Source organism: Trachurus japonicus, chromosome 8 (genome assembly GCF_045865225.1).
Source record: "Trachurus japonicus isolate A0001 chromosome 8, Traja_1.0".
NCBI classification, from domain to species: domain Eukaryota; kingdom Metazoa; phylum Chordata; class Actinopteri; order Carangiformes; family Carangidae; genus Trachurus; species Trachurus japonicus.
The window spans coordinates 1,379,693-1,393,033 of NC_140914.1; the positions used below are offsets into that span (position 1 = coordinate 1,379,693).

Below are 13,341 nucleotides of genomic sequence, written 5' to 3' on the forward strand. Positions count from 1 at the left end.
CAAACGCGATGACGCTTCATCGCGCGTCGAGATTACATGTAAAGTCAATGCAAACACGCGATTAGTCGCGTCATCGCGCCGGGCGATGCGATGGACGCGATAGCGCGACGCGATGGACGCGTTGGCCGCGAAAAATCGCCTCCATCGCGTCGCCCGGCGCGATGACGCTTCATCGCTCGAGTTCAAATAATTGAACTTTTGCGGCGAATTCGCGTGAAGACGCGCCGCGACAGCCTATCAGGTTTGAGATCGTCACCGACGTGCTGACGTACGGACGTACTGGTGTTCCCTTGGCAGTTTAGTCAGAGCGAGTCTATTGACAATATTAGAAGTTTTCTGGTTTAGTTTAGTTTATTATTCAGATCCCCATTAGCTGCTGCAAAGCCACAGCTCTTCACTGTTGCTTTTCCGGTGCTGTTACAAACGTTTCTTGTTTGGAGATTCGGACCTGAAAGCCCGTTATCACTGCTGTTTTCAACCAGCGGGCGCTGTGAGCCGGCCGCCCCGTCCCAAAGCACTCAACAGGCGGTCAGTCACACAGTAGTTCACGGAGCCGTCTCCTCCTCCTCCTCCTGCAGCCAGAGACCCACACCGCTGTTCCTCTCCCATCTACAGGGACAGGAACAGTGCAGCGACGGTGGTTATCCAGAGAATGAAATAGTGGGAGAAATGTTGTTGTTTGGGCGGGCTCGTCGCGCGACGCGATGCCGCGACGAGGCGTTTTTTGCATATTGAACCAGCGTCAAAACTGGAGCGTCTAGCGCGACGCGATTTCATTTGACGCGCGATTCAATCGCGTTCATCGCGTTTGGTGGGAACACCCCGTCAGAGCCTCCGCTGTCACTGCTCTCGTCAAGTTGGAAAAAAAAAAAAAAAAAAGGAGCTCCGTGGCACCGAAAGTCCGCAACGATAAACGTGTTTATGACAGATAAGACTACACAAATACACCCATCCTAACAAGTATATGATAATCCATTGATCCACCGATTGATTATTAAAAAGGCTTGGTTGAAAACATGACCGGGAGGAGGCAGGAAAACAGCGGAGAACTGAGCCACGTGTCGGCTACAGGCAGGTACGAATGTAAACAGAACGTTGACAGAAAGTCAGTTGTCGACCCCGTCAAAAATATTAAAAATAATAATTCAGACTAAAAAAAATGTTTTTATGGAAAAGCAATACTTTCATTCTGTACCCCTCTAAAGGCCCCATGGATGTATTATTTTTGAAAAAATATAGCTTTTAATAAATATTCTACATATTCAACCTTTAATACAGTTAATATTAATGTTAATGTTAATAATGTTAATATTAATGTTAATGTTAATAATGTTAATGTTAATGTTAATGTTGATATTAATGTTAATGTTAATACAGTTGATATTAATGTTAATGTTAATACAGTTGATATTAATGTTAATGTTAATGTTAATACAGTTAATATTAATATTAATGTTAATGTTAATACAGTTAATGTTAATGTTAATACAGTTGATATTAATGTTAATGTTAATACAGTTAATATTAATGTTAATGTTAATAATGTTAATGTTAATATTAATGTCAATGTTAATGTTAAGCAGCAGCAGCAGCTTCTTCTTCCTCCATGTTGGACGTTTTAGTTTTCCTCACTGTCCCTGGTTAATGTTGATGTTAATAATGTTAATGTTAATGTTAATGTTAATGTTAATGTTAATGTTAATGTTGATGTTAATAATGTTAATGTTAATGTTAATGTTAATGTTAATGTTAATGTTAATGTTAATGTTGATATTGATATTGATATTAATGTTAATGTTAATAATGTTAACGATAATGTTAATGTTAATGTTAATGTTAATAATGTTAACGATAATGTTAATGTTAATGTTAATGTTAATGTTAATGTTAATAATGTTAACGATAATGTTAATGTTAATGTTAATGTTAATGTTAATGTTAAGCAGCAGCAGCTTCCTCCTCCATGGAGTGATATAGGCTACATATTTATAGTTTAGTTCAGTTTATTAGTTTAATAAGGGACAATGTGCAATTACATTAATCATTTAAAGGAAAATAAATGAAAAGATGGTTGCACCAGATTTAGCTCCCAGCTAATTTCCATCTGTAGTCCCTACACATAACATAAAAGTAATAAAATACACAGAATACAAGCTACTATACAAAGATGAGGCATAAACAGACACAGTTAGACAATGGACAACACTTAGACAACAACATGTATGAGGCAAAGTGCAAAGTGCTCATAGCAGCAAGATTATTCATAGTATCGATAATAATAAATAAAGTAATATTAAAGGTAAAACATGAAAGTGGCAACAGTGGCAGATGTAATACCAATGACGGTAGTTCTCAGTTACAAGCTGTATATAACTTAGCACATTTAAAAATACAACCCGAGTTGTCCAAAGTGCTGTACAGTAAAACATACTTAAGCAAAACTAGTGGCAATGAAACTAGATGGGATGCAGGTAATGTAGCTACAGTAAAACATGCAATAAAACAATAAAAGAATAGTGAAGACAGATAAAACCTAAAAACAAAGAGATGAAGAAGTTTTTAAAAGAGACTTCAAGTGCTCAGTGTTTGTGCTGTTCCACAGATGTTTCAGCTTGTTGCTCATGTAAACCAGTAAACGTGTTTATTTATCTAACTTTAGGTCTCCACTGGGCTGGTTTAGGGTTTAATGCATAAAGTAGTAGGCTATCACATTAATGTGTTTACTATGCATCAAGACAGTTGGACTTTGTCAGGAATCTCTATTTAAACAAAATTAAACACAAACTTCTAAAATGCTCTGGTTAATATTATAACACTGTGTTGTTAGGGTCGGTTATAACAATAAGAACAATAAAGAGAGTTGAAACTGAAATCACAAGTGTTAAACCAACATTATTATGGATAATGAACAACTTAACCTAGAGATGAGAAATAAATGTTCTTAGTGTTTTACAGCTGATAGAAGCGACTGTAACAGTAAGAACAGCACATCCATAAAAACACAAATAGTCAAACTATTGTATAATTATAGATCATTACAACAATAACAGCTGAAATAAAAGGTGAATAAATGTAAATCACAGCGTGTCCCTCCCCAGCCACCGTACAGACAGAAGCTGTGACATCATCATGTCCCAGCAGCGTGATGACATCATCGACTTCCCGGCGCTGGAGCGGGAGCTGCAGGCGGCGGTGGAGTCGGAGCGTCGCTACCAGAGGGAAAACCAGGCCAAGCTGAAGGCCGTGGACCAGCGGGTCCAGAACTACCAGCAGTTCAGGTTATAAATATATAAATATATATATAAATATATAAATATATAAAACCAGAGGGTCCAGAACTACCAGCAGTTCAGGTTAGAAATATATAAATATATACATATATAAATATATAAAACCAGAGGGTCCAGAACTACCAGCAGTTCAGGTCAGAAATATATAAATATATACATATATAAATATATAAAACCAGAGGGTCCAGAACTACCAGCAGTTCAGGTCTGAAATATATATAAATATATAAAACCAGCGGGTCCAGAACTACCAGCAGTTCAGGTTATAAATATATATAAATATATAAAACCAGCGGGTCCAGAACTACCAGCAGTTCAGGTCTGAAATATATATATAAATATATAAATATATAAATATATATATATATAAATATATAAAACCAGAGGGTCCAGAACTACCAGCAGTTCAGGTTAGAAATATATATAAATATATACATATATACATATATAAATATATAAAACCAGAGGGTCCAGAACTACCAGCAGTTCAGGTCTGAAATATATATATAAATATATAAATATATAAATATATATATATATAAATATATAAAACCAGAGGGTCCAGAACTACCAGCAGTTCAGGTTAGAAATATATATAAATATATACATATATACATATATAAATATATAAAACCAGAGGGTCCAGAACTACCAGCAGTTCAGGTCTGAAATATATATATAAATATATAAATATATATATATATAAATATATAAAACCAGAGGGTCCAGAACTACCAGCAGTTCAGGTTATAAATATATATAAATATATACATATATACATATATAAATATATAAAACCAGCGGGTCCAGAACTACCAGCAGTTCAGGTCTGAAATATATATATAAATATATAAATATATATATATATAAATATATAAAACCAGAGGGTCCAGAACTACCAGCAGTTCAGGTTAGAAATATATATAAATATATACATATATAAATATATAAATATATAAAACCAGCGGGTCCAGAACTACCAGGAGTTCAGGTCTGAAATATATATATAAATATATATATAAATATATATATATAAAACCAGCGGGTCCAGAACTACCAGCAGTTCAGGTTAGAAATATATATAAATATATAAATATATACATATATAAATATATAAAACCAGAGGGTCCAGAACTACCAGCAGTTCAGGTCTGAAATATATATAAATATATAAATATATACATATATAAATATATAAAACCAGAGGGTCCAGAACTACCAGCAGTTCAGGTCTGAAATATATATAAATATATAAATATATACATATATAAATATATAAAACCAGAGGGTCCAGAACTACCAGCAGTTCAGGTTAGAAATATATAAATATATATATAAATATATACATATATATATATATATAAATATATACATATATATATATATAAATATATACATATATATATATATAAATATATAAATATATAAAACCAAAGGGTCCAGAACTACCAGCAGTTCAGGTCAGAAATATATAAATATATATATAAATATATACATATATATATATATATATAAATATATACATATATAAATATATAAATATATACATATATAAATATATAAAACCAGAGGGTCCAGAACTACCAGCAGTTCAGGTTATAAATATATATATAAATATATAAATATATATAACCAGCGGGTCCAGAACTACCAGCAGTTCAGGTCTGAAATATATATATAAATATATAAATATATAAAACCAGAGGGTCCAGAACTACCAGCAGTTCAGGTCTGAAATATATATAAATATATAAATATATAAAACCAGAGGGTCCAGAACTACCAGCAGTTCAGGTCTGAAATATATATAAATATATAAATATATAAAACCAGAGGGTCCAGAACTACCAGCAGTTCAGGTTATAAATATATATAAATATATAAATATATATAACCAGAGGGTCCAGAACTACCAGCAGTTCAGGTTATAAATATATATAAATATATAAATATATAAAACCAGAGGGTCCAGAACTACCAGCAGTTCAGGTTATAAATATATATAAATATATAAATATATAAAACCAGAGGGTCCAGAACTACCAGCAGTTCAGGTTATAAATATATATAAATATATAAATATATATAACCAGAGGGTCCAGAACTACCAGCAGTTCAGGTCTGAAATATATAAATATATATAAATATATAAAACCAGAGGGTCCAGAACTACAAGCAGTTCAGGTCTGAAATATATATAAATATATAAATATATAAAACCAGCGGGTCCAGAACTACCAGCAGTTCAGGTCTGAAATATATATAAATATATATATAAATATATATATATAAAACCAGCGGGTCCAGAACTACCAGCAGTTCAGGTCTGAAATATATATAAATATATAAATATATAAAACCAGAGGGTCCAGAACTACCAGCAGTTCAGGTCTGAAATATATAAATAAATATATAAATATATATATATATAAAACCAGAGGGTCCAGAACTACCAGCAGTTCAGGTCTGAAATATATATATAAATATATAAATATATATATATATAAAACCAGAGGGTCCAGAACTACAAGCAGTTCAGGTCTGAAATATATATAAATATATAAATATATAAAACCAGCGGGTCCAGAACTACCAGCAGTTCAGGTCTGAAATATATATAAATATATAAATATATAAATATATAAAACCAGAGGGTCCAGAACTACCAGCAGTTCAGGTCTGAAATATATATAAATATATAAATATATATATATATATATAAATATATAAATATATAAAACCAGAGGGTCCAGAACTACCAGCAGTTCAGGTCTGAAATATATATAAATATATAAATATATAAAACCAGAGGGTCCAGAACTACCAGCAGTTCAGGTCTGAAATATATATAAATATATAAATATATATAACCAGAGGGTCCAGAACTACCAGCAGTTCAGGTCTGAAATATATATATAAATATATAAATATATAAAACCAGAGGGTCCAGAACTACCAGCAGTTCAGGTCTGAAATATATATATATATAAATATATAAAACCAGAGGGTCCAGAACTACCAGCAGTTCAGGTCTGAAATATATATATAAATATATAAATATATAAATATATAAAACCAGAGGGTCCAGAACTACCAGCAGTTCAGGTCTGAAATATATATATAAATATATAAATATATAAATATATAAAACCAGCGGGTCCAGAACTACCAGCAGTTCAGGTTGGAAATATATAAATAAATATATAAATATATATATATATAAAACCAGAGGGTCCAGAACTACCAGCAGTTCAGGTCTGAAATATATATAAATATATAAATATATATATATATATATAAATATATAAATATATAAAACCAGAGGGTCCAGAACTACCAGCAGTTCAGGTCTGAAATATATATATAAATATATAAATATATAAATATATAAAAGCTGCTGGGGTTCACTCTGTCACTCTGTCACTCTATCACTCTGTCTCTGTCTCTGTGTCTGTGTCTCTATCAGGGATCTGGTCCTCACCTGTCACCTCAGGCCTCTGGACAAGAAAGACACTGCGTCTCCACGGAAACAACCCTGGAACCCCGTCGTCGCCCCAACAAGCAACAAGTGAAGTCCGGTCACCGTGGCAACGAAATAGACAGTAGAAACTGTAAATCACAGAAACATTTAAGGACATTTGACAGGACATGAGACTTTGTTGTGCAGCGATGCAGAGTGGCCAGCAGGGGGAGCTGCAGCCCCACAACACACTGGAATAATAAACTCACTCATCAACACCTCCTTTCATTCATTCATTCATTTCATTCATGTGTGGACTGTTATTACTGTTATTACTGGGGTGAATTCCACTTCTCCCCTTATAGTCCAGTCACTTTAGGCCAAAAAAGGGCTCAACGTTGAACAAACTGCAACAGAATCTCAAACTCAACTGGTTTTGTTTCCTCAACATGTCCTGAGTGAGGGAGAAAAAGCCCTGAAGAATCCCATTAGGGGAAAGTTTAGAAAAAGACCCACATATAGCCCATAATACGCCTATTCATTATTGTTCTCACGTGAATAGGGTAAAATTTTTAACCTTTAGATATCTCCATGAAAATTACTGAGTTGATTACTTACATTAAGACAAACAAAAAATGTATTACAAGTTTTTTGAAATTCTTTGTTAACATGAGCAAATTTGCATAAATTCCACCGTTCTGACGGCACATGTATAAAGGTGCTGCGGTGGTACCAGCATGAAAACTGGAATGAGTCGACTCCATCGGTCAACCGACAAGAAACCACTTTAAATTTCAAGATGACTGCAATTTTTTCAAGAATCCGTCGCTGCAGGAAGCACTGGTTTTACATGGTAGCCTAGCAACCTAGCTCATTAAAGCTACAGTTGGTAAGCTGACGAAAGTGAAAGTAAACACAGGTCCCTTTATGAACCTCTGGAGTCAACTCATTCCAGTTTTCATCAGGGTATCCGCGGGGTCTTGAAAAGTATTAAAAGGTGATAAATCAATTTGGGGAAAATTAAGACCCTTAAAAAGTATTAAAAAGTCTTTTCACGACTTTATAAAGTCTTAAATTTTGAAGGTTTTTTTTCTGAATTAGCCTAGCTGTCCAAGAGTCCAAAAAAACATTGTAAAAGTGTGTGAATTTATTCATTTTATTAAAAAACAAAGATGAACCGGTACATAAAAAAGAAAAGAAGATTATTGTTTTTGTTTTTTGAGAGTGGAGCAATGTTTTTTTTGTTGTTGTTTTTTATAATCCCAGCCTATTTTGAATTCTGTAGCATCACATTGGTCTATAGTCTTTATCACAAACTAAAACTGTTAGTACGTTAAAAGTGTCACTGATGTAAATGGTTACAGCTTGAAGTGGCGCTGAGGTGTTGAAAAATGTTGAGAAGGTCTTGAAAAAGTCTTAAAAAGGTATTAGAATTAACTTCAAGATTCCTGTATAAACCCTGTTCATGCTGGTACCACCACAGCACCTTTATATATACATGTGCCGTCAAAACGGTGGAATTTATGCAAATTTATAAACATTTGCTCATGTTAACAAAGAATTTCAAAAAACTATTAGCCCTAGCCCGTGGCCCTACTCCTTCGTTTAGCTCGTTCACGTGAAGTGGTGTTGTCCTGGTTCTGGTCCAGACGAGGGTTAGGGGGAAGTGGTCTGGCTATCTGGACCTTCAAACGGAGATGTTTCAGAGGCACACTTCAAACCGAGGGCTATGACAAGTTTCCCAGAATGCATCTCGCGGCAACCGGCAGCTGTTTTATTTGTTATTACGTCACTTTGTTAAGTTTTAATATGTTTTCATGAGAGAAAGTAGCTGTTTACATCCCAATGTGCCGTCGGTTTCTCCACATGAGGCTGTTTAGACGTTTGCTCCCATGTTTTTGGGAGAAGTGAAGCTCCACCTGCGGCCAACCTCCGTCGTCATCCCGGGGGAGAAAACCATCGCTAATTAACTTACCCGCAGGTTTTTAGAGGTTTACCACCGGCTGGTTAAAGTATTTCTAGGAGATAAATGTTGGTCTCAGTGATATAAATCTAACAGCTGTATCAGTAGCATTAGTTAGTCTGAATGTAAAGTGAAGCTTCCTGTGTGTTTTGGACAGAAGAGCAGCGCTGCCTCGGGGCTCTGGAGCCTACGGACACAAACCACCACATTTACATCAAGAAATACATGTTTTACTATCAACACATCAGTCTGTGTTACATTTTATTTTATTTTATTGAGTTAACATGGTTTTGAATACAGGATTTGTGGCAAAAGCTCGTCACGTCTGCTTATATAATACAATACAATACATATTTATTTATTTATATAGCACATTTAAAAATACAGCCCAGGTTGTCCAAAGTGCAAAACTAGTGGCAATAAAACTAGATGGGATACAGGTAATGTAGCTACAATAAAACTATACAAAAAGAGTGAAGACATATAAAACCTAATTACTGGTTATTGATCTCTGGTGGACTAATGTGAACAGTTATTAGTGGTTATTGATCTAATGTGAACAGTTATTACTGGTTATTGATCTCTGATGGACTAATGTGAACAGTTATTAGTGGTTATTGATCTAATGTGAACAGTTATTAGTGGTTATTGATCTCTGGTGGACTAATATGAACAGTTATTAGTGGTTATTGATCTAATGTGAACAGTTATTAGTGGTTATTGATCTAATGTGAACAGTTATTAGTGGTTATTGATCTAATGTGAACTGTTATTAGTGGTTATTGATCTAATGTGAACAGTTATTAGTGGTTATTGATCTAATGTGAACTGTTGGCTGTAGCCGGTGTGAACTGCAGTTTGTTCCTGTTTGTTAGAGTCAAACTGAGTCTGAGTGGGTTTTTAGACTGTTACTTGTCTGGTGTGAAACAGGAAGCGGTTTATGCTGAGCAGGTTCAGACACAGAGGAGGAAACACAGGACGAGGTCTCACTCTGAGCTCATTTACGGAGACCAAAACGAGTCCTGAAACCTTCTTCATCATGTGGCCGTTTCCCTGAAAGTCTGTGAAGAACCCTGGACAAGGTTCATTATTATTATTATTATTAGTAGTAGTAGTAGTAGTAGTAGTAGTTTATTCGATCTTTTACAGAAAATTATTTACAGTTGAGGATCAATCAGTCAGTCAACCTTCCATAAAACCATCATTAGTTCAACTAGTTCATAAATAGATCAAAAGGTGCAGGCTGAAGCTATAGCTTATAGATTTATAGATGCCTACTACCCTTTAATTCAATATTTCATTAAATCCATTAGAGCTCTTCGTGGTTTCAGAGTCATAGAAAGAAACAAGTATCCAACAATTAACAAATGAAGCCAAAAAATAAAAGAAATAGATAATTAAACAGTATTACAGTTGCAATCAGAGTCATAGAAAGAAACAAGTAGCCTATCCAATAATTAACAAGTGTAGCCCCCAAAAATAAAACAAATAGATAATTAAACAGTATTAGCCTACAGTTGCAATCAGAGTCATAGAAAGAAATAATTATCCAGTAATTAACAAATGTAGCCCCCCAAAATAAAAGAAATACATAATTTAACAGTATTACAGTTGCAATCAACACCCAATTATTCAATCCTGTTTATAGCTTTCTATCATACTATGTTTTAATCTATTTCTAAATTGTGTTAGGTTTTTGCATAACACAATCAAACCCATGGATGTATTATATATTAATAAGCCCGTTGAGCTGTGTGTGGCGGAGTGAGACCTCTGTCGGCGCGCAGCAGATCTTCGATGGCAGGTTGATGTTCGTGTGAGGAATCAAACCCGCGATCCGACTGAGAGTCTCATCAGACTAAACTTCTGCTTTCCGCTCGGAGCTGCTGGAGCTGCAGCGGCGGGTGAGTGGGTCTTCACCTTTTTTTATTCTTCTTTTAGTTCAGTCCGTTGTTCTGACTAGAAATAAGACAAATATTCTTGCTCAGATACTTGAGTTTTTGCAGTGTAATGCTGCAGTAGCATCAAAACAAAGAAGGCTGAATAAAAAACGATAATACATCCGTGAGTCTTCACTTTATTCTTTTATTCTTCTTTTAGTTCAGTCCGTTGTTTTAAACGGAGGTGTAATCAGTTTGAGAAGAACCAATAATCAGTGATAATCGATGACAGAGTCTTTAAACAACTTTCTGTTATGTCAGTCAAAACCGAAAACCGATCGATCAGGTCCGTGCCGTGACGTCAGAAGGCAGCGCACGAGGCTCCGCAGCTGGTCAGACCTGGTGCAGGTGTAGTGACGTCACCAGGGCCGTTGTCTAGGGGAGAAAGGTGATGATAACTCTAGGGGCCCAGCGCCCAGTGGGGCCCATAAAAAACCCCAGTAGTCTAATCTTTGTATGACTGATTTATTCTGCTTAGACCCTGACTAATACTCATAGTACACTGTAAAAACTCAACATCTTTCCAAGAATATTTGTCTTATTTCTTGTCCAAATGTCTCATTTCTAGTCAAAACTAATCTCTTTCCACTTAAAATAAGACTCATCACCTAAAAATTCACTTGTTTTAAGATCATTTTCACTTAAATTCACAATAAATAGAAAAATCTGCCAGTGAAAGTAAGTTTTTTGTGTTTGTAATAAGGAAGAAAAACTTGCTCCACTATCAGATTTTTTCTTCTTATTTCAAGTGAAAATCTGCTTGAAAGAAGTAAAAAGTGTCTAAAAACAAGCTGCTTTTAATGTGATGAGTCTTATTTTAAGTAGAATGAGATTTGTTTTGACTAGAAATGAGACATTTTGACTAGAAATAAGACAAATATTCTTGCTCAGATACAGATACAGTTTTTGCAGTGTAATGCTGCATTAGCATCAAAACAAAGAAGGCTAAATAAAAAATGATAATACATACGTAGTCTAAGAAAAAAAAAGGAAAAGTTAGGGGGAGGGGCCCACTTTAGTATTCTTTAAGGGGGCCCAGAATTCATAGCAACGGCCCTGCGCTCACGTCTCCCCTCGGTGACGTGACGACACACCTGCAGACTGTGATCGGGTTCTGTTGATTGATTGATTGATTGATTGATTGATTGATTGATTGATTGAATCTGCAACCAGGAAGTGTGATGATGATGTAATGAACTTGTAGCCTACATTTTATTGGTCAAACATGTGCAACTGAACTTGTGTAGGCCTATTTATTCACTTTATTCAACTGATCCTTGACAACACTGTATTCCTTGGCTTTCTATTCTATTTATTTACCTCATTTCTTTATGTATTTATTGTGTGTAGCTACTGTGTTTTGTTTGGACTGTGCAAGCTGCTGAAATCAATTGCCCCTGGTGGGATTAAAGCAGAAGTAAGTGATCCGGTGGTTTTGGCTAATGCTGCGTTCCAGGCAGGCTTTTGAAACCGTAAATTACAGCTTCAAGTCACGACTTACGACTTTGTAGCGTTCCAGGCAACCCACTCGTGTTTCTCCGACCTGTTTTACCGGTGAAAGTCACTATAACGGCCACTCGTAACTTCTGACCCGTGAACTCGTACCAGATCGAACTGGTACCACTTCACAGGTCGGAAAAACACCAGTTACGAGTTGCCTTGAACGCACCATAACGTCTTGTCAGCCGATGGAGTTAGCAGCCCCCGCCCTCGTCATGGATCTATTGGTCCTCGTCCCTACGTCACCACATTCAGGCGCATCCCTTGGCTGCACACACAGAGAGGACTGCCCCTTTATGCCGTTCTCTCTCCTCATTGGATAAAGGTTGTAGGATACAAGGAAAGTTTTCTCCTGGGCTCAGAGCAGAGCAGAGTGACTGACAGACCCGTGTTTCAGACCAAACACTCTATAGAAGTGATTGCTGTCGGAAGATAGAACTATTTAAGACTTATATTAACACAAACATTCACCTGACTTCTGCTTTAATGAAGTTGTTTGAAGTTGAAGTAGAAGTTGAACTGTGACTCTTCTTCAGACTGGGACCATGAAGGATGATGTAATGGTGATGTAATGGTGATGTAATGATGATGTAACGGTTACAGACCATGAAGGACCAGAACATGGAGGCCGAGGTGCTGAAGATTCTGGAAGAAGCTCCGGGAGCCAGGAAAGCTCTGCTGGAGAACTACGACAACCTGCTGAAGGTGGCCGACTACTGCCATGACAACTACCTACAGGTTAGTGCTGCTGCCATGGCAACCAGCTACAGGTTAGTGCTGCTGCCATGGCAACCACCTACAGGTTAGTGCTGCTGCTGTAGTAGGGTTGGGGTTGGTAGTACTGTAAGTAACCCTGTGCTCCCAGTGTTAATGCTAAGCTACTACTTCACTTTGTTGTTTATGTTTCTGACAACTTTCACTTTTACTCCACTACAGGGGATTAGCGTAAGGTGACCAGATTTCCGAAATGAAAATCGGGGACATTTTCAGCGCGGTGGTCAAAATTCAAATGTTATCGTTATGAAATGAATAACAGGGGCAATTACATGTTAATGTATTTTGACAAAGCAAATGAGTAGCCAATGAGAAGTTACCCTTAACCCTTCCAACCTCTCAGTCACGTCTGGCTACCAGTTCATCAGCAATAAACATCATCAAATGCTACTGTATTATAATTAGAGAATAGCC

At 35.8% G+C, this 13,341-nt stretch overlaps 2 protein-coding genes across 2 annotated transcripts in view; both read left to right on the top strand.

Annotated features, from left to right (window-relative positions):
- The first annotated feature begins 3,101 nt into the window (after nt 1-3,101).
- On the top strand, nt 3,102-6,879 carry dnaaf19 (dynein axonemal assembly factor 19). Its single transcript, XM_085785356.1, has 2 exons — nt 3,102-3,278; nt 6,757-6,879. Exons 1-2 carry the CDS (start codon nt 3,130-3,132, stop codon nt 6,860-6,862), a joined length of 255 nt encoding a protein of 84 aa, XP_085641482.1. The 5' UTR covers nt 3,102-3,129; the 3' UTR covers nt 6,863-6,879.
- A 5,880-nt stretch (nt 6,880-12,759) lies between these two features.
- The window catches only part of abi3a (ABI family, member 3a), a 21,338-nt gene continuing 20,756 nt past the window's right edge, over nt 12,760-13,341 (top strand). The window contains 1 exon segment of the mRNA XM_085783302.1: nt 12,760-12,891. Within this exon segment, the coding sequence (XP_085639428.1) occupies nt 12,760-12,891 (132 nt within the window).

Coding starts and splice junctions, on each gene's coding strand:
- dnaaf19 (XM_085785356.1), top strand. CDS start 3,130: ATGTCCCAGCAGCGTGATGACATCATCGACTTCCCGGCGCTGGAGCGG. Junction 3,279..6,756: donor CAGAACTACCAGCAGTTCAG/GTTATAAATATA, acceptor TGTCTCTATCAG/GGATCTGGTCCTCACCTGTC.